Consider the following 26,087-nt stretch of genomic DNA (forward strand, 5'->3'; position numbering starts at 1 on the left):
GGTAAGGCCACTGAACGACATGGGGAGGTGGTTATGCTCTCTCGTTAGAGGTGCTTATTGTCTGACACTTGTGTGGCCCAAACATTACTTGCCACTTATCAGCCCATGCCTGGACATTGCATGCAGCAAGACCTGGATAGTGATGGACTGCTTCATTACCTGAGAAATTGCAAATGGAGCTGTACCCTCTGCAATCAGCTAACAGCCCCACTTCTGACCTTATGATGGAGGGAAGGTCACTGATGAAGCAGCTGAAGATAGTTCTAGGACACTGCTCTTTAGAAATCCAGCAGCGATGTCCTGGGGCTGAGATAATTGGCCTCCAATGACTACAACCATCCTCATTTGTACTACGATCCCATTGACTTCATTTTTACTCTGGTTATTGGTGCCACACTTGGTCAAACGCTGCCTTGATATCAAGGGCAGTCACTCTCCCTTCACCTCTCGAATTCAGCTTGTCTCCATATTTGGACCAAGGCTCTAATGAGATCTGGAGCCAAGTGGTTCTGGCAGAACCCAAACTGAGCATTAGTGAGCAGATTATTGGTGAGTTAAGTGCTGCTTGATAGTACTGTTGACTACTCCTTCCATCACTTTGTTGATGATAGAGAACAGATTGATGGGGTCTTCAGCACTACAGCTGGGATATAATTAGGGCCCAGAGCCTTTGCTTTGTCCAGTGCTCACAACTGTTTCTTGATGTCACATGGAGTGAATCCAATTGGCTAAAGATAGTGGGGACCTCAGTAGACTTTCATTGTTTAGCATGCATGTGGTTCTGTGTTGTAGTTTCATCCGGTCACCTCATTTTCAGGTAGGCCTGGTGCTACTCCAAGCATACTCCTCTACACTTCTCACTGCACCAGGATTGGTCACCTGGCTTGATGGTGATGGAGTGAGGGAGAAGTCAGGCTACAAGGGTAGATTGTGGAGATACAGTTCTGTTGCTGATGACCCACAGCACCTCATGGATGCCCAGTTGAGCTGCGAGATCTGTCCTTAATCTATCCCATTCAGCTTGGCGGTACTGACAAACGACACAATAGAGGGTACCCGCATTGTGAAGATGGGGCTTGGTCTCCACGAGGACTGCGGTGGTCACTCCTACCAATGCTGCCATGGACAGATGAACCTGCGACAGATAGATTGCTGAGGACAAGATCTCTAGTAGCTATGTCCTTCACCTTTAGGGAACTTCCAAGCTACTCTTAGTGATGGACATTGAAGTCCCGCATCTAGATCACATTCCGTGCCCTTGCTACCCTCAATGCTTCCTCCAAGTGGTGTTCAACATAGAGAAATACTGACTCAGCATCCTATTTGACCCTGAGCTAAGCCCCTGACCCCATATCCTCCCCAGCACCAAGACAGCCTACTTCCACCTCCGTAATATCACTCATCTCCACCCCTGCCTCAGCCCATCTGCTGCCGAAACCCTCATCCATGCTTTTGTTACCTCCAGACTCTACTATTCCAGTGCTCTCCTGGCTGGCCTTCCAACTTCTATGCTCCATAAACTTCAGCTCATCAAAAGTTCTGCTGCCCGTATCTTGACTCGCACCAAGTCCCGTTCACCCATCACCCCTGTGCTCACTGACCTACATTGGCTCCTGGTCCAGCAATGCTTCCAATTTAAAATTCTCAACCCTGTGTTCAAATCCCTCCACGGCCTCACCCCTTCATAGCTCTCTAACCTCCTCCAGTCCTACAACCCTCCGAGATCTTAGCTTTCCTCCAATTCTGGCCTCTTATGCATCCCCAATTTCCTTCGCCCCTCCATTGGCGGCTGTGCCTTCAGTTGTAAGAACATAAGAACATAAGAAATTGGAGCAGGAGTAGGCCAATCGGCCCCTCGAACCTGCTCCGCCATTCAACAAGATCATGGCTGATCTGATCCCAACCACAAATCTAAAGAACACAAGAAGTCGGAGCAGGACCCGGCCACATAGCCCCTGGGCCCTCTCCGCCACCCACAGGGCATTGACCGATCCGAACTCAGCTTCATGTCCAATTTCCTGCCCGCTCCCCATAACCCCTAATTCCCTTTACTTCTAGGAAACTGTCTATTTCTGTTTTAAATTTATCTAATGATGTAGCTTCCACAGCTTCCTGGGGCAGCAAATTCCACAGACCTACCACCCTCTGAGTGAAGAAGTTTCTCCTCATCTCAGTTTTGAAAGAGCAGCCCCTTATTCTAAGATTATGCCCCCTAGTTCTAGTTTCACCCATCTTTGGGAACATCCTTACTGCATCCACCCGATCAAGACCCTTCACAATCTTATATGTTTCAATAAGATCGCCTCTCGAACTCCAATGAGTAGAGTCCCAATCTACTCAACCTCTCCTCATATGTCCGCCCCCTCATCCCCGGGATTAACTGAGTGAACCTTCTTTGTACTGCCTCGAGAGCAAGTATGTCTTTTCTTAAGTATGGAGACCAAAACTGTATGCAGTATTCCAGGTGCGGTCTCACCAATACCTTATATAACTGCAGCAATACCTCCTTGTTTTTATATTCTATCCCCCTAGCAATAAAAGCCAACATTCCGTTGGCTTTCTTGATCACCTGCTGCACCTGCATACCAACTTTTTGATTTTCTTGCACTAGGACCCCCAGATCCCTTTGTACTGCAGTACTTTCCAGTCTCTCGCCATTAAGAAAATAACTTGCTCTCTGATTTTTCCTGCCAAAGTGCATAACCTCACATTTTCCAATATTATATTGCATCTGCCAAATCTCCGCCCACTCACCCAGCCTGTCTATATCCCCTTGCAGGTTTTTTATGTCCTCCTCACTCTCTACTTTCCCTCCCATCTTTGTATCATCTGCAAATTTTGATATGTTGCACTCGGTCCCCTCCTCCAAATCGTTAATATAGATTGTAAAGAGTTGGGGACCCAGCACCGACCCCTGTGGAACACCACTGGTTACTGGTTGCCAGTCCGAAAATGAACCATTTATCCCAACTCTCTGCTTCCTGTTTGATAACCAATCCTCCACCCATGCCAGAATATTACCCCCAATCCCGTGATTTTTTATCTTAAGTAATAATCTTTTATGTGGCACCTTGTCGAATGCCTTCTGGAAGTCTAAATACACTACGTCCACTGGTTCCCCTTTATCCACCCTATACGTTATATCCTCGAAGAACTCAAGCAAATTTGTCAGACATGACTTCCCCTTCATAAAGCCATGCTGACTTTGTCCTATTAAATTATGCTTATCTAAATGTTCCGTTACTGTCTCCTTAATAATAGACTCCAAAATTTTACCCACCACAGATGTTAAGCTAACTGGCCTATAATTTCCAGCCTTCTGCCTACTACCCTTTTTAAATAACGGTGTTACATTAGCAGTTTTCCAATCTGCCGGGACCTCTCCTGAGTCCAGGGAATTTTGGAAAACTATCACCAAAGCATCCACAATCCCTACTGCCACTTCCCTCAAGACCCTAGGATGGAAGCCATCAGGTCCAGGGGATTTATCCGCCTTGAGTCCCATTATTTTACTGAGTACCATCTCTTGAGTGATTTTAATCGTTTTTAGCTCCTCCCCCCCGAGAGTCCCCTGTTTGTCCAGTGTTGGGATATTCTTAGTGTCCTCTACTGTAAAGACTGAAACAAAATATTTGAAACAAAATATTTGTTCAGCATTTTTGCCATCTCCATGTTTCCCACCATTAATTTCCCGGTCTCATCCTCTAAGGGACCTATGTTTGCCTTAGCCACCCTTTTTCTTTTTATATAACTATAGAAACTCTTGCTATCTGTTTTTATATTTTTTGCTAATTTCTTTTCATAATCTAACTTCCCTTTCTTAATCAATCCTTTAGTTACTTTTTGCTGTCTTTTGAAGAATTCCCAATCTTCTATCTTCCCACTAAGTTTGGCTACCTTATATGTCCTTGTTTTTAGTCGGATACTATCCTTGATTTCTTTACTTAGCCACGGGTGGCTGTCATTTCTTTTACACCCTTTTTTCCTCAGTGGAATATATTTATTTTGAAAGTTGTAAAATAACTCCCTAAATGAACACCACTGCTCATGTACCGTCTTACCCTTTAATCTATTTTCCCAGTCCACTTTAATCAATTCCGCTCTCATACCATCATAGTCTCCTTTATTCAAGCTCAGTACGCTTGTTTGAGAATCAACCTTCTCACCCTCTAATTGGATATGGAATTCAACCATGTTGTGGTCGCTCGTTCCAAGGGGATCCTTAACTAGGACATTATTAATTAATCCTGACTCATTACACAGGACCAGGTCCAAGGTTGCCTGCCCCCTTGTAGGATCAGTTACATACTGCTCAAGAAATCCATCCCTGATGCACTCAATGAACTCGTCCTCAAGGCTGCTCTGCCCAATTTGATTTGTCCAGTTAATATGATAATTAAAATCCCCCATAATTATGGCTGTTCCCTTATTACATGCCCCGACTATCTCCTGATTAATACTTCTTCCAGCAGAGTTGCAACTATTAGGAGGCCTATATACTACGCCCACTAATGTTTTTTTTCCCTTATTATTCCTTATCTCCACCCAAACTGTTTCATTATCTTGATGCTTTGTCCCAATATCATTTCTCTGTATTACAGTGATTCCTTCCTTTATTAACATAGCCACCCCACCTCCCCTTCCTTCCTGCCTGTCCTTCCTGATTGTTAAATACCCTGGCATATTTAATTCCCAGTCGTTGTCACCCTGCAGCCATGTTTCTGTAATGGCCAAGTTGTCTTGGCTACAAGCTCTGGAATTTCCTCCCTGAACATCTCCAGCTCCCTCCTCCTTTAAGGCACCCCTTAAAACCTCTCTCTTTGACAAAGCCTTTGGTCACCTGTTCTAATATCTCCTTATGTGGTTTGATGTCAAATTTTGTCTGATACCGCTCCTGTGATGCGCCTTAGGGCGCTTCACTATGTTGAAAAGGCACTATATAAAATGCAAATTGTTGTTGATTCATCAGCTGTGAAAGGGTGGTAGGTGGTAATCAGCAGGGGGTTTCATTGCCCATGTTTGACCTGAAACCTTGAGACTTCATGGGGTCCGGAGTCAATGTTGAGGACTCCTGAGGCTACAGCAATCCCCCTCTTCCAACTGTAAACTACTGAGCCCCCACCTCTCATTTGTTCATGGGACGTGGGCGTCGCTGGCAAGGCCAGCATTTATTGCCCATTCCTAATTGCCCTTGAGAAGGTGGTGATGAGCCGCCTTCTTGAACCGCTGCAGTTCGTGTGGTGAAGGTTCTGCCACAGTGCTGTTAGGTAGGGAGTTCCAGGATTTTGACCCAGTGACGATGAAGGAACAGCGATATATTTCCAAGTCAGGATGGCGAGAGACTTGGAGGGGAACCTGCAGACCTGGTGGGTCAGGACATACTCAGGAATGGTGATGGTTGAGTCTAGGGCATTGGTTGATAGGTATGATTCAGTGAGTATGACCATGTCCAGCTGTTTGACAGCTCTCCCAACTTTGGCACCGGTCCCCAGGTGTTAGCAAGGAGGTCTTTGTGGGGATGACTGGGCTACGCAATTAGGTCCTCTTCCTAAATATGAAGAATCAAGTAAACCAAGTTTGGGATAGTGACTACTACTATGAAACAAATAAGGTTAAGACAGAATTTGCTAAACAATATTTAGCAGAACTCAATCATTTCAAAACTATAGGCCTCAGAACTAACTACTTTGATTTTTGGGTTACAAAATACCATTTGCTAGAGGCTCAAAAATACATATTTTTTAAACTAAGTTCTCTTACTCTGGCCAATTTGTGGCAACTATACAAAAGTTTTAATAAAAAGCAAGATAGTGCAGAAGCTGGAAATCTGAAACGAAAACAGTGGTGAGAATAGACAAGTCGACATTTCGGGTGTATGGACCCTTTGTCAATACCCTGAATCTTGACAAACTGGTTGCAGCACTACATTATGATGGCTGGTGCCTTGAATTTGCTTGGTTTACATTATTGAGGATGTTCTGCACTCCATTTTGCAACGAATGATTGGAGCAACTGCTCAAGAAACTGTTATACAACTGTTTCTGGTGATAGACCTAACACAACACAGGTCAAAAATGGAAAACCATATTGTTGGCTCTAGGGCAGAGCAAAACGCCAGCCTATCGCATAACACTGCTTCAAATATACCACATTGATGCAGTCAGAAGCGATGCTACCTCCAGCAGTAGTGTTGTAATATAAATGCAATGCTGTTAATTCTCAGTTGAGTCATAAGGTGAGACTTCCAAACCAATTAAGATTGCAAAAATGGTAAATCTGGAGATTGGTGTGTAAATTTCTCCAACAGCCATATTTCTTGTGCAAGATAAACAAGAGGCTTCATTGATTGTAAGCTTCTGAAAAACTTGCATTTAAAAAAAATCTCTGAATTTCATTTAGCTATTCAATTGGTTTTTTTGGTTGCGCAAGTATTTCATATGTTACAGCACAGAAGACCATTTAGCCCATCGTGCCTGTACCAGTTCTTTGAAAGAGCTATCCAATTGGTCCCACTCCCCTGCTCTTTCCCCACAGCCGTGCAATTTTTTTCCCTTCAAGTACTAATTCAATTCAGTTTTAAAAGTTATTATTGAATCTGCTTCCACCAACTTTTCAGGCAGTGCGTTCCAGATCAGAACAACTCTTTAAAAAAAAAAAATTCCTCATGCCACAGCTGGTGTCATGCCTAGCACAAAAGATGATTGTAAACAATTTTACAACACCAAGGTATAGTCCAGCAATTTTATTTTAAATTCACAAGCTTTCGGAGGCTTCCTCCTTCGTCAGGTGAACGATTTTCACATCGTTCACCTGACGAAGGAGGAAGCCTCCGAAAGCTTGTGAATTTAAAATAAAATTGCTGGACTATAACTTGGTGTTGTAAAATTGTTTACAATTGTCAACCCCAGTCCATCATCGGCATCTCCACATCACAAAAGATGATGGTAGTGGTTGTTGGAGACCAATCATCTCAGCCCCAGGACATTGCTGCAGGAGTTCCTCAGGGCAGTGTCCTTGGCCCAACCATCTTCAGCTGCTTCATCAATGACCTTGCCTCCATCACAAGGTCAGAAGTGGGGATATTCGCCGATGAGTGCACAATGTTCAGTGCCATTCGCAACCCCTCAGATAATGAAGCAATCCGTGCCCACATGCAGCAAGACCTGGATAACATCCAGGCTTGGGCTGATAAGTGGCAAGTACATTCGCGCCAAACAAGTGCCAGGCAATGACCATCTCCAACAAGAGAGAGTCTAACCACCTCCCCTTGACATTCAACGGCATTACCATCGCCGAATCCCCCACCATCAACATCCTGGGGGTCACCATTGACCAGAAACTTAACTGGACCAGCCACATAAATACTGTGGCTACAAGAGCAGGTCAGAGGCTGGGTATTCTGCAGCGAGTGACTCACCTCCTGACTCCCCAAAGCCTTTCCACCATCTACAAAGCGCAAGTCAGGAGTGTGATGGAATACTGTCCACATGCTTGGATGAGTGCAGCTCCAACAACACTCGAAGCTCAACACCATCCAGGACAAAGCAGCCCGCTTGATTGGCACCCCATCCAACACCCTAAACATTCACTCCCTTCACCTCCAGCACACCGTGGCTGCAGTGAATACCATCCACAGGATGCAATGCAGCAACTTGCCAAGGCTTCTTCGACAGCACCTCCCAAACCCGCGACCTCTACCACCTAGAAAGACAAGGGCAGCAGGCACATGGGAACACCACCACCTGCACGTTCCCCTCCAAGTCACACACCATCCCGACTTGGAAATATATCGCCATTCTTTCATTGTCGCTGGGTCACAATCCTGGAACTCCATACCTATCAGCACTATGGGAGAACCTTCACCACAAGGACTGCAGCGATTCAAGAAGGTGGTTCATCACCACCTTCTCAAGGGCAATTAGGGATGGGCAATAAATGCTGGCCTTGCCAACGATGCCCACATCTCATGAACGAATAAAAAAAACCTCTGGTTCTTTTGCCAATCACCTTAAATCTGTGTCCTCTGATCACCAGCCCTTCTACCACTGGCAACAGTTTCTCCTTATTCACTACCAAAAACCATTCATGATTTTGAACATCACTATCAAATCGCCCCTTAACCTTCTCTGTTCTGAAAACAACCCCAACTTCTCCAGTCTCTCCACATAACTGAAGTCCCTCATCCCCAGTACAATTCTAGTAAATCTCTTCTGCACCCTAAGGCCTTGACATCCTTCCTAAAGTGTGGTTCCCAGAATTGAACACAATACTCCAGCTGAGGCCTAACCAGTGTTCTAAAGGTTTAGCATAACTTCCTTGCTTTTTAACAGCCTTCTCAACTTGTCCTGCCACCTTCAAAGATTTATCTCTCTGTTCCTGTACTCCCTTTAAAATTGTATCATTTAGTTTATATTGCCTATCCTCATTCCTCCTATCAAAATACATCACTTCACGGGAAAAAGGCGGGGGAGTGGAACTAGCTAGATCGCTCTTGCAGAGAGCTAGCAAGGGCTCAATTGGCCAAATGGCCTCCTTTTGTGCTGTAACCATTCTATGATTCACACTTCTCTGTTAAATTTCATCTGCCATGCATCTGCCCATTTCACCAGCCTCTCTATGTCCTCCTGAAGTCTGTTACTATCCTCCACATTGTTTACTACATTTCAGAGTTTCATGTCATCTGCAAACTTTGAAATTATACCCTGTATACCCAAGTCTAGATCATTAATATATAATCAAGAGCAGCAATGGTCCTAATACCGACCCCTGGGGAACACCACTGTATACTTCCCTCCAGTCTGAAAAACAATCGTTCACCACTATCTGCTGCTTTCCATCCCTTAGCCAATCTCATATCCATGCTGCAACTGTCCCTTTAATCCCATGGGCTTCAACTTTGCTTACAAAGACTATTACGTGGTACTTCATCAAATGCCTTTTGAAAGTCCATATATACAACAAATACACTACCCTCATCAACCCTCTCCATTATTTGACTTTCATTTTTACCCCAACAGGTGGTGGTGGTGACTTGCACATTTAAAAAGGGGAGCTGGTTAAAGGGAAGGAGGGAACAAAAGAAAGAGTAGCCGACAGATTGGGGGATAAGATTATTCAGTTTATATAGAATTCTGTGCAAACCGGACTCAGAAAAATGAATGGTATGTTGCCTCCCAGGTGCACAAGTTGAAGATCTGATACAGAATACTAGAATGAGCAGATGAGAAACCAATTGTTATCGTCCATGTGGGAAAGAATAAGATAGGTAGAAATAGACCAGGTCAGTCATGCTAAATTTAGGACATTAGGAAGGAAGCTCAAGGAAAATACTACCCTTGCCAAGTGCTAATGAAAAGAGATGGAGGGTAGTACGGCAGACCAATGCATATCTATGGCTTCGGTGCAGAGAATCAGGTTTCAGTTCTTCAAACAGTGGGATATCTTTTGGAATAGCAGGGGCTCATACAGACTGATAGGCTCCATCTAAACTAAAAATACTGGCATGGCAAGCAGAATAGAGAGAATAGTGGTGGTTCGGGGCGGGGGAGGTTAAACCAAACGTGAGGGTGTTTGTGGTAGGTGTAAGAGAACACCCGTAGCGATTAGAGCAAAACTTATGGTATACCAATGAGAACACAAATCTAAGTTTAATAAGTCTAATTACAATGGTGGGAAATAAACAGAAGTAAAAACTTACCAAAATTGACTGGGACAAATGGTACAGCAGGGAAGGGATTTCTAGAGTTAATGGAAGGCTTTTATGAGTCAGTTTGCAAAAGAGCTCACAAAGGGAGAAAACATCCTGGATTCGATTGTGAGTAATAGGGACAATCAAATCTGCAACATGAAGGTGGGTGAGGCTTTAACGTACCAGTGATCATAATATGATTACATATGACATTACAAGGGCTGGTGAGGTTACTGAAACACAAACAAAACTGCCAAATTTTTAAGAGGAGCAACGTTACACACTTGTGAAGTCTTGTCAGAGCAGGCCTGGAAGGTTTGAATATGGTTAGTGGAGTGGAGGAATTATGGAGTTCCTTTAAAGACGTGATTCTGAATGCAATGGGCCAATGTGTACCCATGCAAAGCAAAGCTAGAAGCTGACAGGCATTCCTACCTCGTGAACTGGACTACCAAGCAACTCAGGAAAAAAAAAGCATTTAAGGCCATGAGGGAAAATGGCACAGAATTAAGACGGATTCAATACCAACTGCAATCAATTCCTTTGCTTCCAGGTTTCACATCTCCAAGCTGCACAGTGGGCTTGCTGCGCACCTGAATAACACGATTTAAAACCCAAGAATGGATTTTGAAGGAGAAAGTTTGTCCAGGAAAGCAAAGGCTGCCCCTAGATTTAATGATGCCTCCCTGGATGCACTGCTGGCTGCAGAGAAAGTTAGGAGGGAGGTAATGTTTCCAATGGATGCCAGAAAGCAGTCTGGCTCTAACCAAAAATGCTTGGCTGGAGGTGGCAGGAGAGGTGAGCAGTAGGAGCACAGTGCCCAGATCTTGGGTTCAGTGCAGGAAGTGTTTTAATGACCTAACCAGGTACAGTTGCTGATTCACCCACATCCTGTGTTGTTCAACAACAACCACAACCCCCCGCCATCACCCCCAGTCAGTGTCGGCATATCTACCCCATCGCATAACTCCTCACACCCACTTAAGTGTCAGCAGCAGCAACCATCCTTCTCTTTCAAAATGTAGGTAAATTTGTCTGAACACAACAATTCCCAAAGAAATCTCAGTCCAAACATGAAAAACTCCCAGCCAAACATTTGTCTGAAAGAATTGAATGCCCAGCTGCAATACCTCACCTTTCATTGTGATGTGTCAGTCACAGGTTTCAAGTGCCAAATAAGCTTCGGCTGCAACTTGCCTGTGTTTCAATGGCGTGTTTCAGAAGCCACAGGAGACTCATTCAGGAGTAGTTAAATCAGTTTGTTGCAGAATCCACAAAAAGTTAACTACCAAATGTTTCAGCTACCTGAATTGGTCCTTCAAATATCGGCCCGCCAGCTTTAAGTGGGGATGGGACTTCCAGGATTCTGTGTGCGCGCATGCTTCCTAATGCATCTGGGTTAAACCAGGAAGTGGGCGCATCGGAGCTGGGATGTGGTCCGGCTCCAAAAAGCTGCTACTTCAACCTCCCACCCGCCCACAACTTTCCCGATCTTGGGGATTAAAATTACTCCCATAGTTCCCAAAACTCTACCAATGGGTGTTTCCTCGCCTCATATCTGGATCGGTTGTAGACTAGTTGATGGAGATTGACTGCCATTAGTTAACTCCCGATAGCTACACAAATAGTCTCCCATTATTCATCTGTGATGTATTAAAATCTACCTCCTCTTACCCCATACTTGCTGACATCAACTTCTCGCCAATCAGCACTGTTCTAACCCCATTCAAAATGTTGCCACCCCTCTCTAACAAAACCTCATTCATGACCTAGTTTCTGTAGCAGCCACCCTATCACCCTTTTCTTACCCCAGCATCATTGAATGGATTGTTGCCACTCAAAGACTCACTTCTCTCGCTGCTTATTTATGTAGCTACAATTTGGCTACCAACCTGCCAACACCATCAAGACTCTGTTCAAAGTGGAAAAAAAATATACTGGATGACTGCAATGTGGCTTGCTATATCTATTTAACCTCTCTGCCTCTTCTGTTTGTCCATCTCCATGCCACCGCACTCTTGGTTCCACTAATACCTGTCCTAATGTAGTCACTATATCTGCAGACGGTTTTGCCTCTCGTGACTGTATGGTCACCTCTGGTGTCCCAACGGGTTCCATCTTGGATTCCCTCCTATTCATCATTTATATTCTACCCCATGGTCACATCATCTACAAATATGAGGTCAGCTTCCAAATATACACCAATTCCAACTCTCCTTTACCACGATTGTTCTTTCACCTTGCAATGGTATGGTCATTGGTTTCAATGTGGTTCTACTTCACATGTTATAAATAAGGTGGTCTAATTGATGTCAGACACAAAAGTAACTTGTGTTGTTTAACGTGTTTCTTTAAAATCAAGCAGGAAAATGCCACTCAGTAAATCAAGGCCATCCAGATTCCATGTTGTATCATACATTCGTCTCCTGCACCATCTGGTGATCCCCTACCTTAAGGAACGCTAAGTTCCTTCCCCCATCTCCCCACCAAATACTATCAGCAGCAGCCATCAAACTCAACAGGTAACAAGTCAGCTCCCTTTTAAAGTTGTCAACTGATCCCAATTTAACCACCTTCCCTGGGAGTCTGTTCCACAAGTCCTGTGGAATTTTTTTTCTTCTAATCTCGAACCTTGCTTGAGGCTTGTGAATTTAGTACTCGTGTCTTCTAGTCATATGCTCATTGTCCAATTTAAATAGCTTCTTTACTTCAATCTTATCATTACTTTTCATTATTTTCCAATTCAGACCTGAGTAGCCACACCTACCATTGCTATTAAACATAATATTTGTGCAAGCAATATTTTGTGCTATGATATCCCTGGGTATTAATCAGGCAAACATTTTTTTGCACCATGATGACTCAGTTAATGAAAATCATTTAATACCTATTCATGGTCTGCTATTAGCATTTTTTGAAACATCCAACAAGATCATTGTTCACAGAATCAGCTGATGGAATAGTTGATCTAGCTGAAGTATCAGAGGTGAATGTAAATCAATAGGTCAGCTGCTTCTGCCAACACTGAACTTGCCAAATGATTCATACTTAAATTCAGCAGGTTCACAGAACCAGCTGTATCCTTCTATTCTAACTACTGATATGCAATTTAAAAAAAAAATTGCTAATTTCTCCCCTCTTTCCTGCAACAAAAATAAGTTGGTCACGAGCATTTCTTCATAACTTCATTCCCAAAATCCAGAATCACTCTGGTCCCTCTTGAGCCCTCTCGAATGCTTCCAATATCCTTGAGGTAGGATAACTAAAACTACATACCATGCTCTAGAATTAGCCTCACGTTGATCTGTATTTTGCCAGTATAACTGGTTTTGCTCTGACTGCTCACCCAATGTGCTCAGTGTCCAATTTACCTTGATACCTGACCAGATGTTTTCAGTATACAGTTAATCATTTCCAAATCTTTTGCTCCCTCCAGTCTTCATCAGTAGCCACCTTTTCATGTTACATGTTCTTATCTACATTACCTACATGTAGCCATATGAAAATGTATGTGCCATATATTAGCCTATCTACATATTTAGTGCTACCTCTGTTTGAAAATAATAAATGTCCCTTTTAGTTAGCTGCCCACATACCTATCCTCAAATATAATGCTACAGAAACTGTTCCACATCATTCAAATGTTGTGAACAGCAGAGGTCCCAGAACAGATTGCTATGAAACACCACTGGTTACTTTTTCACAGGCACAACACTTATTTTTCACCAGCCTGTCTTGTGTTTCTAAGCCAACCTCTCAACCCATCCAGACAATTTGTCATCTATTTAACTCCAGTATAAACATGGCAGCACGAAGACACATCTCGAGCTGGCTTTTCTCCATGTTTAGAACCAAAATTGCTGCTGTGGAACTCCCACGTTGCTCTGGCGATGGGACAGGCTGAGCAATGCTGGCCTGAATCAACCTGCACTCAACATCACGAGATGGTTAACAGCCCAAAATTTGGAAACAGAAATGATTTGGATGCACTTAATTCAGCGATACAGCTACTGTTCTGAAATCAGCCCTGTAATGTGAAGAGCACCAGAAAGATTTGCATTTATATAGTATCTCATCACAGCTCTCAAAACCTCAAGTATTTTGCATACAACAAATGACACTGAAGTGCAGTGGTCATTCTATCGGCAGGCATAGTCATGTTGCGCACAACAATATTTCAACAATGCAATAAACGGACAACTGATCTGATTTTTGGTTGTATTAGGTGAAGGAGAAATGTTGGCCAGGATGTAAGGAAAACTCCCTGCTCTTCCTCAAATCATGCCACAAGATCTTTAAAGTCTACCTGAAGCACCAGAGCAGGCAGAATCTGGGTAAATGGGTTTACCATTTCAACGGATAACAACCCCAGCAATGCAGCACTCCCTTGGTACTGCCATAGTGTGTCAGCCCAGATTGCATGTGCAAGATCTTATGTGGCACTTGAATCCACACAATGACCCAGAAGCAAGAGTACTACCAATTCAGCCAAACTGACCACCAGCAGCCTTAACATGCTAACAACTTCCAGTGGAAGGGTTTTACAATGTAAACAGAACATAAATGATGGACTCGGTCAGGGGTACATCATTCAACCAACAATCACTCTGCTGATTACATAAGAACATAAGAAATAGGAGCAGGAGTCCCCTCGAGCCTGCTTTGCCATTCAATCAGATCATGGCTGATCTTAGACATGAACTCCACTTTCCTGCTCGATCCCCATCGAATCCAAAAATCTATCTATCTCCGCCTTGAATATACTCAATGACTCAGCATCCACAACCCTCTGCATGAAGAAATTCCTCCTCATCTCAGTCTTGAATGGCCGACCCCTTATCCAGCAACTATGTCCCCTAGATCTAGACTCTCCAGCCAGAGTAAACAACCTCTCATCGACTCAGTCAAGCCCCCTCATAATCTTATACGTTTTAATTAGATCACCTCTCATTCTTCTAAACTCCAGAGAGTATAGGACCATTCTACTCAACCTCTCCTCATAGGACAACCCTCTCATCCCAGGAATTAATCTGGTGAACCTTCGCTGCACCACCAAGGCAAGGATACCCTTCCTTAGATAAGGAGACCAAAATTGTAAGCAGTACTCCAGGTGACTCTTGTACTCGAACCCACTTGCAATAAAGGCCAACATGCCATTGCTTTCCTAACTGCCTGCTGTACCTGCATACTAACTTTTTGTGTTACTTGTATCAGGACACCAAAGTCTCTCTGGACACCAACATTTAATAGTTTCTCACCATTTAAAAAATATTCTGTTTTTCTATTCTTCCTACCAGAAAGTGAATAGAATCATAGAATCATAGAAGTTACAACATGGAAACAGGCCCTTCGGCCCAACATGTCCATGTCGCCCAGTTTATACCACTAAGCTAGTCCCAATTGCCTGCACTTGGCCCATATCCCTCTATACCCATCTTACCCATGTAACTGTCCAAATGCTTTTTAAAAGACAAAATTGTACCCGCCTCCACTACTGCCTCTGGCAGCTCGTTCCAGACACTCACCACCCTTTGAGTGAAAAAATTGCCCCTCTGGACCCTTTTGTATCTCTCCCCTCTCACCTTAAATCTGTGCCCCCTCGTTATAGACTCCCCTACCTTTGGGAAAAGATTTTGACTATCGACCTTATCTATGCCCCTCATTATTTTATAGACTTCTATAAGATCACCCCTTAACCTCCTACTCTCCAGGGAAAAAAGTCCCAGTCTGTCTAACCTCTCCCTGTAAGTCAAACCATCAAGTCCCGGTAGCATCCTAGTAAATCTTTTCTGCACTCTTTCTAGTTTAATAATATCCTTTCTATAATAGGGTGACCAGAACTGTACACAGTATTCCAAGTGTGGCCTCACCAATGCCCTGTACAACTTCAACAAGACATCCCAACTCCTGCATTCAATGTTCTGACCAATGAAACCAAGCATGCCGAATGCCTTCTTCACCACCCTATCCACCTGTGACTCCACTTTCAAGGAGCTATGAATCTGTACTCCCAGATCTCTTTGTTCTATAACTCTCCCCAACGCCCTACCATTAACGGAGTAGGTCCTGGCCCGATTCGATCTACCAAAATGCATCACCTCACATTTATCTAAATTAAACTCCATCTGCCATTCATCGGCCCACTGGCCCAATTTATCAAGATCCCGTTGCAATCCCAGATAACCTTCTTCACTGTCCACAATGCCACCAATCTTGGTGTCATCTGCAAACTTACTAACCATGCCTCCTAAATTCTCATCCAAATCATTAATATAAATAACAAATAACAGCGGACCCAGCACCGATCCCTGAGGCACACCGCTGGACACAGGCATCCAGTTTGAAAAACAACCCTCTACAACCACCCTCTGTCTTCTGTCGTCAAGCCAATTTTGTATCCAATTGGCTACCTCACCTTGGATCCCATGAGATTTAACCTTATGTAACAACCTACCATGCGGTACCTTGTCAAATGCTTTGCTGAAGTCCATGTAGACCACGTCTACTGCACAGCCCTCATCTATCTTCTTGGTTACCCCTTCAAAAAACTCAATCAAATTCGTGAGACATGATTTTCCTCTCACAAAACCATGCTGACTGTTCCTAATTAGTCCCTGCCTCTCCAAATGCCTGTAGATCCTGTCCCTCAGAATACCCTCTAACAACTTACCCACTACAGATGTCAGGCTCACTGGTCTGTAGTTCCCAGGCTTTTCCCTGCCGCCCTTCTTAAACAAAGGCACAACATTTGCTACCCTCCAATCTTCAGGCACCTCACCTGTAGCGGTGAATGATTCAAATATCTCTGCTAGGGGACCCGCAATTTCCTCCCCAACCTCCCATAACGTCCTGGGATACATTTCATCAGGTCCCGGAGATTTATCTACCTTGATGCGCGTTAAGACTTCCAGCACCTCCCTCTCTGTAATATGTACACTCCTCAAGACATCACTATTTATTTCCCCAAGTTCCCTAACATCCATGCCTTTCTCAATCGTAAATACCGATGTGAAATATTCATTCAGGATCTCACCCATCTCTTGTGGTTCCGCACATAGATGACCTTGTTGATCCTTAAGAGGCCCTACTCTCTCCCTAGTTACCCTTTTGCCCTTTATGTATTTGTAGAAGCTCTTTGGATTCACCTTTGCCTGATCTGCCAAAGCAATCTCATATCCTCTTTTTGCCCTCCTGATTGCTCTCTTAACTCTACTCCGGCAATCTCTATACTCTTCAAGGGATCCACTTGATCCCAGCTGCCTATGCATGTCATATGCCTCCTTCTTCCTTTTGACTAGTGCCTCAATCTCCCGAGTCATCCAAGGTTCCCTACTTCTACCAGCCTTGCCCTTCACTTTATAAGGAATGTGCTTACCCTGAACCCTGGTTAACACACTTTTGAAAGCCTCCCACTTACCAGACGTCCCTTTGCCTGCCAACAGACTCTCCCAATCAACTTCTGAATGTTCCTGTCTAATACCATCAAAATTGGCCTTTCCCCAATTTAGAATTTTAACTTTTGGGCCAGACCTATCCTTCTCCATAGCTATCTTAAAACTAATGGAATTATGATCACTGGTCCCAAAGTGATCCCTCACTAACACTTCTGTCACCTGCCCTTCCTTATTTCCCAAGAGGAGGTCAAGTTTTGCCCCCTCTCTAGTCAGGCCATCCACATACTGAATGAGAAATTCCTCCTGAATACACTCAACAAATTTCTCTCCATCCAAGCCCCTAATGCTATGGCTGTCCCAGTCAATGTTGGGAAAGTTAAAGTCCCCTACTATTACCACCCTATTTTTCTTGCAGCTGTCTGTAATCTCCTTACATATTTGCTCCTCAATTTCCCGTTGACTATTTGGGGGTCTGTAGTACAATCCTATCAAAGTGATCTCTCCCTTCTTATTTTTCAGTTCTACCCATATGGACTCAGTGGGCGAACCCTCGGATATATCCCCTCTCACTACTGCCGTGATGTTCTCCCTAATTAAGAACGCAACTCCCCCTCCTCTCTTACCTCCTGCTCTATCTTTCCTATAGCATCTGTACCCTGGAACATTGAGCTGCCAGTCCTGCCCCTCCCTTATCCATGTTTCAGTAATAGCTATAACATCCCAGTCCCATGTACCCATCCATGCCCTGAGTTCATCTGCCTTGCCCATCAGACTTCTTGCATTGAAATAAATGCAGTTTAATCTAGACTTCCCTTGGTCTTTGCCCTGCTTTCTCAGACCATCTGTCCGGTCATGTTCTGTACACTCTCCCTTACTGCCTTTTGTTTCTGTCACCACTTTATTTCCCACTGACTTCCTGCATCGGTTCCCATCCCCCTGCCACATTAGTTTAAACCCTCCCCAACAGCACTGGCAAACACTCCCCCTAGGACATTGGTTCCAGTCCTGCCCAGATGCAGACCGTCCAATTTGTACTGGTCCCACCTCCCCCAGAACCGGTTCCAATGGCCCAGGAATTTGAATCCCTCCCTCTTGCACCATCTCTCAAGCCACGTATTCATCTTAGCTATCCTGTCATTCCTACTCTGACTAACCCGTGGCACTGGTAGCAATCCTGAGATTACTACCTTTGAGGTCCTACTCTTTAGTTTAACTCCTAACTCCCTAAATTCAGCTTGTAGGACCTCATCCTGTTTTTTACCTATATCGTTGGTGCCTATATGCACCACGACAACTGGCTGTTCACCCTCCCCCTCCAGAATGTCCTGCAGCCGCTCCGAGACATCCTTGACCCTTGCACCAGGGAGGCAACATACCATCCTGGAGTCTCGGTTGCGTCCGCAGAAACGCCTGTCTATTCCCCTTACAATCGAGTCCCCTATCACTATAGCTCTGCCACTCTTTTTCCTGCCCTCCTGTGCAGCAGAGCCAGCCACGGTGCCATGAACCTGGCCACTGCCACCTTCCCCTGGTGAGCCATCTCCCCCAACAGTATCCAAAACGGTATACCTGTTTTGGAGGGAGATGACCGCAGGGGACCCCTGCACTGCCTTCCTACTCTTCCTCTGTCTGTTGGTCACCCATTCACTATCTCCCTCAGTAATTTTTATCTGCGGTGTGACCAACTCACTGAACGTGCTATCCACGACTTTCTCAGCATCGCGGATGCTCCAAAGTGAATCCATCCGCAGCTCCAGAGCCGTCAAGCGGTCAAACAATAGCTGCAGCTGGACACACTTCCCGCAGGTGAAGGAATCCATCTGCCACCTTCTTGCCCAATCATTTAATCTGTCCATATCCCTTTGCAGACTGTCCTCCTCACAGCTTACTTTCCCGAACCAGCAAGGCAGCCGGCCGAGACATTTATTCAAAGCACAGGAGCCTTTCATTGCAAGGGAAGATCAAAAATATTATTGAAAGCTGATTCTGAATCTTAAACAAGTGATGCGTTTTGCAACTTTTTTTTTTGCAGAATGACATAAATGACTGCTTTGGGGCAGAACAACTTTATACACTGAGCTGCAGGAGGCAACTTTTAATCACAGAAACATCTGAAGCATCTCAGCATCAGGTTTGGAATTTCAGGACATCATAATGCAACAATTTCACATAAATCCCAAGGGAAACATAAAAGTGATCTTTCCAGATTAGAGGTTGCTGCTAAGATGATATAACCAGGGCAGCCAATAACTGAGGCCACATTTAATTTTAATTTATTTTGCCCTGGATTTCAAAATCACTGAAAGCACCCATTGTAAGTAAAACAGCAAATATTACTGCATCATATGCAACTGCTGCAGGTCAATGTACAAGCAATGGAAATGGATAGCAATACATTCCAGTTGGATAGCAAATCCCTGTAAAAGGCTATTATGCAGTGTGAGTACATTGTGACCTTTGCACCTTTCAAAACAGCTTATGTCATTCATCAGATACGTTCTAGTGTAAGACTTAATTTCAACACTGGTGCCTTTTTCATTACGAATGGAATGACAAAATTGATTTGGGGAAATTGTTCACCATGATGAAGAGTTCAAATATCAGTGGACGAGGTAAAAAAAGGTAGGAAGTTATCAGTAAGAAGGGAAGTCAGGTGAAATCATATCCAAAAAGTAACTGAAGTAGTAATTCACCAAGGAAAGCCATCGAGGCAGATCGGCCCTGTATAAATAGGTTCATCAGACAATCACACGAATTTCTGAGGTGACGGGATTAAGAAATATACTGAAAAGGCAGGTAAGTGGGGTTCATCCTCAGAAACAGACAAATTTATCTGGGCTGATTTTAAGAGTTTATGTTAGCAATGAAGAAAATGGTTCTGAACTTTAAAATATCTTTAATTGCTTAAGTATCTTAACTACTTTGCTCACACGCACCATTTCTGGCTACTTGTTTTGTCTGACTAATCTAGTTAAATTTTTTTGAGGTCACTAACATGGTGGGTAGGGAAATGTCTATGGATGTTGTCTTAATGGATTTACAGAAAACATTTGATAAGGTTCCGCACAAGAGATTAACAAAAATTGAAGCGCATGGAATTAGAGGTAATCTTGCGACGAAGGTCGGTAATTATTCGGGAGGGAGGAGACAGAAGGAATAGAGGGTTCATGTTTTGATTGGCAAGTAGTGTTCCCCAGGGATCTCTACTGAGGCTTCAGCTTTTTGCCATATATATTAATGACCTGGATGAAGGAATAGAGAATTGTATGTCAAAGTTTGCAGATGACACTAAGTTAGGAAGCACAGTAAGCTGTGTGAATGGGAGGAGAAAGTTACAGAGGGACATGAACGGGCAAAACTATGGCAGATGGAGTTCAATGTAGGGAAGCATGGGGTCATCCACTTTGGAACAGAGAAAGGCAAATTGGAATATTTTCTTAATGGCGAGAGATTGGAAACTGTGGAGAAGCAAAATGATTCAGGTATCCACATACACAAATTACAAGCTAGTACACAGGTACAAAAAGTAATCAAAAAAGCTAATGGAATATTGGCCTTTATCTCAAGAGGGCTCAAACTGAAGTAAGGAAGTGACATTTCAGTGAGCCTTGGTCAGAGACCATCTGAAGGACTACATTCAGTTTTGGGCAATGAATCTCAAAAGATATATAGGCTTTGGAGGAGGTACAGTGTAGATTCACAAGAACGATACCAGGCCTTAAGCGCCTGTGACGTTTTAATAGGTCAAAGGCGCTATGTAAACACAAGTTGTTGTTAAAGGGGTTAAATTACAAGGACAGGTTGCATAAACTTGACTTGTATTCCCTCGAGTTTAGATGGTTGACGGGTGATCTAATCATGGTGTTTAAAAATGATTATGGGATTCAATAGGGTAGATATAAAGAAACTATGTCCTCTGATGGGGAAATCCAGAACAATGGGGCATAATCTTAAAATTAAAGCTGGACCATTGAGGAGCAAAATCAGGAAGTACTTTTTCCCCACAAAGGAGTATTGGAAATCTGGAATTCTCTCACCCAGCATCCACAGCCTTTTGGGGCAATTAAAATTTTCAAGACCGATATCAGTGAACTTTGTTGTGTACGGATGTCAAGGGATAGAAAGCAAAACCGGGTAAATGGAGTTGAGGTACAGATTAGCCATCACCTAACTTAATGGCGGAACAGGCTCGAGGGGCTAATTGGCCGACTCCTGTTCCTATGCTCTGCGTAAAAACATAACATACTCTAAGTAAATGAGTTCACCTTCACGTACCTGAGTAGCTTTATCTCTCATACAAGGGGCAGAATGGCAATGGACATCACGTGGCCACTGACCAGTGAGGTAGGGAGCTGCAAGCGTGTCCAAGGAGGACGTTCGACGGATGTTATTGGAGGGGCTCACCAGAGGCTGACGTGATCTTTCAACTGAAAATAGATGAGGAAAAATTTGTATGACATTTTCAGAAACAAGCAGTGCAAAGAGAACATTTTGTATTTGACAACAAAGTAAATTTTTGAATACAAAATTAAGCATATAAATAGGCAGAGGTTCACCAAGATAGAGTCATAGAGTCATACAGCACGGATAGAGGCCCTTCGGCCCATCGTGTCCGCACCGGCCATCAAGCCCAGTCTAATCTAATCCCATATTCCAGCATTTGGTCCGTAGCCTTGTATGCTATGGCATTTCAAGTGCTCATCCAAATGCTTCTTGAATGTTGTGAGGGTTCCTGCCTCCACAACCCTCTCAGGCAGTGAGTTCCAGACTCCAACCACCCTCTGGGTGAAAAGGTTCTTTCTCAAATCCCCTCTAAACCTCCCGCCTTTTACCTTGAATCTATGCCCCCTTGTTATAGAACCCTCAACGAAGGGAAAAAGCTCCTTAGTATCCATCCTATCTGTGCCCCTCATAATTTTGTACACCTCAATCATGTCCCCCCTCACCTCCAAGGAAAACAAACCCAATCTTCCCAGTCTCTCATCATAGCTGAAGCGCTCCAGCCCTGGTAACATCCTGGTGAATCTCCTCTGCACCCTCTCCAAAGCGATCACATCCTTCCTGTAGTGCGGCGACCAGAACTGCACACAGTACTCCAGCTGTGGCCTGACCAGTGTTTTATACAGCTCCATCATAACCTCCTTGCTCTTATATTCTATGCCTCGGCTAATAAAGGCAAGTATCCCATATGCCTTCTTTACCACCTTATCTACCTGTTCCGCCGCCTTCAGGGATCTGTGAACTTGCACACCAAGATCCCTCTGACCCTCTGTCTTGCCTAGGGTCCTCCCATTCATTGTGTATTCCCTTGCCTTGTTTGTCCCTCCAAAGTGCATCACCTCGCACTTTTCCGGGTTATTGGTTCCAAAGCTACTATTTTTTCCCCTCACTATTCTTTTTTTTTACTTCCCTCCTTACCCAAGAGCTTTAAGTCCTTGATGAGGCAATGGTTCCAAGGGTACTGGTGTCCTGGTACTTTGCAAAGTGGCCATTATTTAAGTGTGAGCTTTGGAGTAGTGGTAGCAGACTATTTGACTATAAGGGCATTATTGCCAAGCCTGGTCCAGTCCTCGGGGGACCATTGTTGGAAGTGCACACGTCTGGTCACTGGACAAGAGTGGGAGTTCTGTCTGATTTACACAGAAAGAGTTTCAGGCAGAAGAAGACAGTTGGTTCCATCTAGCCCACCTATCAACAGTGTTCCCTTGGTACATTTTAATAACCGTGAAACTCCTCCTCAAAGGCAGTGAGGCTATTTGTTGCAATTCTTTTGCCACCCTGGTGAGATCAGTGAACTCACTATAGGAAGGATGTCAAGGCCTTAGGAAAGGTGCAGAGAAGATTTACTAGAATGGTACCAGGGATGAGGGACTTCAGTTATGTGGCAAGACTAGAGAAGCTGATACTGTTCTCCTTAGTGCAGAGATGCTTAAGGGGAGATTTTGTAGAGGCATTCCAAATTATGAGTTTTAATAAAAGACATAGGAAGAAATTATTTCCACTGGCTGGAGGGGTGATAACCAGAGGACACAGATTTAAGAAAATTTGCAAAAGAACTGGAGGGGAAATGAGAATTTTTTTTTAAAAAAACAAGTTATGATCTGGAATACACTATCTGAAAGAATGGTGCAAGCAGATTCAATAGCAACTTTCAAAAGGGAATTGGATATATACTTGAAAAGGAAAAATTTGCAGGGCTATATAGGGCAAGTGCGAGACAGTCGGATTAATTGGATCGCTCCATCAAAGAGCTGGCATAGGCACAATGGGCCGAATATCCTCCTGTGCTTCATGATTCTAAATACAACAACAGTTTGCTCAGACCTAAATTTAAAACCCAAATGAGGAATGAAAGCCATTCTTTTCAAACACCTTTCATGGATCTGTGGTCCCTGCCAATTAACTAGCACAGGGTCACTTAATATATTAACCCTGTGGTCAGGTGATCAGAAATAGCAGAGACACAGACCCAATAGTCCATGATCTAAGAGCATTTGCAGGTTGGTTGTAGTTGCTGAAACACAAGACTGAAGCTGCAGTCATACTACCAATGAATGAGCACTTCCAAATTAGCACCATAAGCCTTCAGAATAGAGGATTTCTTGGTATGTATTATTGCAACTAATTGCTGGAGATACTATTCTTCTACAACTCTTGAATTACAAAATTCCAACACGAAGCTTAAAAGGAACCAGAACTTTCTATAATTGTGTAAATCTTGAACTATAATGGGAGCCACCTTATTTTGTAGAACATGTTCTCAGACTGTGCAGAAGCAAAAGATCATAAAGCAGTTAACCCTATTTTGGGTAAGCTATTTAGTATTATACCATTTTCCACATTAGAATGTGCAATAAATGGAATTCTTACCATTCACTTGAAAACAGAAAATTTGGAAGGTTTTGAAATTTTTGTAAAGGATAAATGTTGGTATAAAGGATTGCTAGAATGCAGTGCTCATATAGCTTACAAATCTGGGCCAAAGCACTATTAAGATTTCTAATATACTATTAACCTCAAATGTGCATAAATTTCCAGGTGAATTACATTGAGCCTCCATGAAAAGGATGTACTCTCTTGGGTCAAAGCAACCAAATACTTCTGAACACAGCTATTTGAGAACAGCTTTCCAAGCACCTATGGATGTATATACAATGAAACCATGACATATTAATGGATAGGATGACTCTGAACAATGAGACAAGTGAGCCGAAGACACCAGACTACCTGAGTTCACGAGTTCAATCAAAAAACATCTTTCGCCTCAGTCCATTCAGTAGGTTCAATTAACCAGCACAGGGTCACTTAATATATTGACATCTGTAAAAACTGAATTAATTTAACAAGTGACTATTACTGCTGAACCTTGGAAATTTCACTGAAGAGACACAATGTATAAGAGGCAAATTCTGCATATCAGTGGCATCCGGTACCCAATTTTTATGGCTTAAGATCAACAGAGGAAACACAGGGCTATTTCCTACTGACCGACCAACAGACCCCACAGTCGCCAGCTGTGTCATTGCAAATGTAAGAGAGAAACTAATGCTGGGAGGCAGCATATCTCCATCGTCGCTCTCCAGACTTCAACATTCAAGTACCTTAAACTGATTTTTCCCATCCTTTCTCATTTATGATCACAATACCACAGCGAATTTCAAATGCATGTGACTTCAGTGTGTATATTGGGACTCCCAATTGAGATTCCTGGATCTGCACCATCAGGTGATGTTACCACCACAATCCACTAGGGTCAAGTGGTTTTCAAAGCCAGTCTGAGGTAACCTGAACATTCAGCTAAGTTCATACAAATTGGGTTTCTCTGAAGTCAGTGTAGTCACTAGGACGCCGTAAAGTATAATGGTGGGAAATTTTCACTTGAACTGTGTAAATAGCTAGCAGTACAATTACAGATTTTGTCCCTCAAAACTTTGGTTGTATCTCGAGAACACCAAGAACTGTATAGCATTCAGCTGAAACACTGGTGGTGGTAATAATGGGGAATTTGTGATAAGTGTACAGTACAAATGATATTCGGTGTGAATTTTTTCATATGGTGTTTTACAACTTATGACAATACTCTCCGTCCTGCAATCTACTCTGAGCAATCATGGTTGCTGCACACTGTCAGTTGAGGTTTTCTGTCATAAAGTTGGCTGGGTAAATGGCTTTAGAAGGTTCTATGCTTTGACGTGAGGGCAACCTTTTTCTCAGTAACCCAGCCTTCGGTGGTTGGGGTTGAGGGGGGTTCATGCGCACCACTCCCTCCTCTGCAAGTTTGCCTTCATTTCCATTTAAGCAGAGCTTTGGCAGCAGACTCCTTTCTTAAGCCCTGTGGTGAGGATTAGCCTGTGTGTGATCTGGTTTGCCTTCGTACATCTTTTGAATTCCAGAGTTACTGGAACTTATGAATTCCAGTCTAGAAAAGTAAGTGACCATAGGATCTGCCATGCTGAGTAGCTGATGACTTTCATTACAGTGAATTCAACATTTCATGATTTATGGCACTATTCTTAAAAGATGTGGGAAAAAAAGTTTACAAAGGGAATTGGATATATATTTAAAATGGAAAAATTTGCAGGGCTACGGGGAGAGAGCAGGGGAGCGGGACTAATTGATTATTCTTTCAGAGAGCTGGCACGGCGGGCTGAAAGGCCTCATTCTATATTTTTTTTTAAAAAGAGATCATCAGCAGATCTCCTCCACTGACTCAGAATCGTGGCAAACTTTGGAAACCTGCTATGCGTTCTTACGGTAACAAGAATTCAACCAGCACAAGCTTCAGCAAGAAGTGGATGTGATCACAGATAAATATTGCCACTAATTTTTGGATGACAGCAAGTTATGTTTCCAGCAGACAGGTTAAAGGGATTCTAAATTTTGGGATTAAAGAAAGGTCATTTTTATAACACAATTTTTGAGGACTGCACCAAAGATAGACCACACTAATGCAAACAACAAAGCTCTATTGTGATTCTAGTTTAAGATACAATGGTAAGAATCAG

The 26,087-nt window shown here is 43.4% G+C and overlaps 1 protein-coding gene across 2 annotated transcripts in view; it reads right to left on the bottom strand.

Moving 5' to 3' along the window:
- The window catches only part of LOC137323964 (protein FAM117B-like), a 198,860-nt gene that overhangs the window by 111,132 nt on the left and 61,641 nt on the right, over window positions 1–26,087 (bottom strand). For both annotated transcript variants that reach the window (XM_067988123.1, XM_067988122.1), the window contains exon 2: window positions 21,358–21,509. In XM_067988123.1, coding sequence (XP_067844224.1) covers window positions 21,358–21,509 — 152 coding nt within the window. The remainder of the gene's footprint in view (window positions 1–21,357; window positions 21,510–26,087) is intronic.

The sequence above is a fragment of the Heptranchias perlo genome, chromosome 7, assembly GCF_035084215.1.
Source record: "Heptranchias perlo isolate sHepPer1 chromosome 7, sHepPer1.hap1, whole genome shotgun sequence".
NCBI classification, from domain to species: Eukaryota; Metazoa; Chordata; class Chondrichthyes; order Hexanchiformes; family Hexanchidae; genus Heptranchias; species Heptranchias perlo.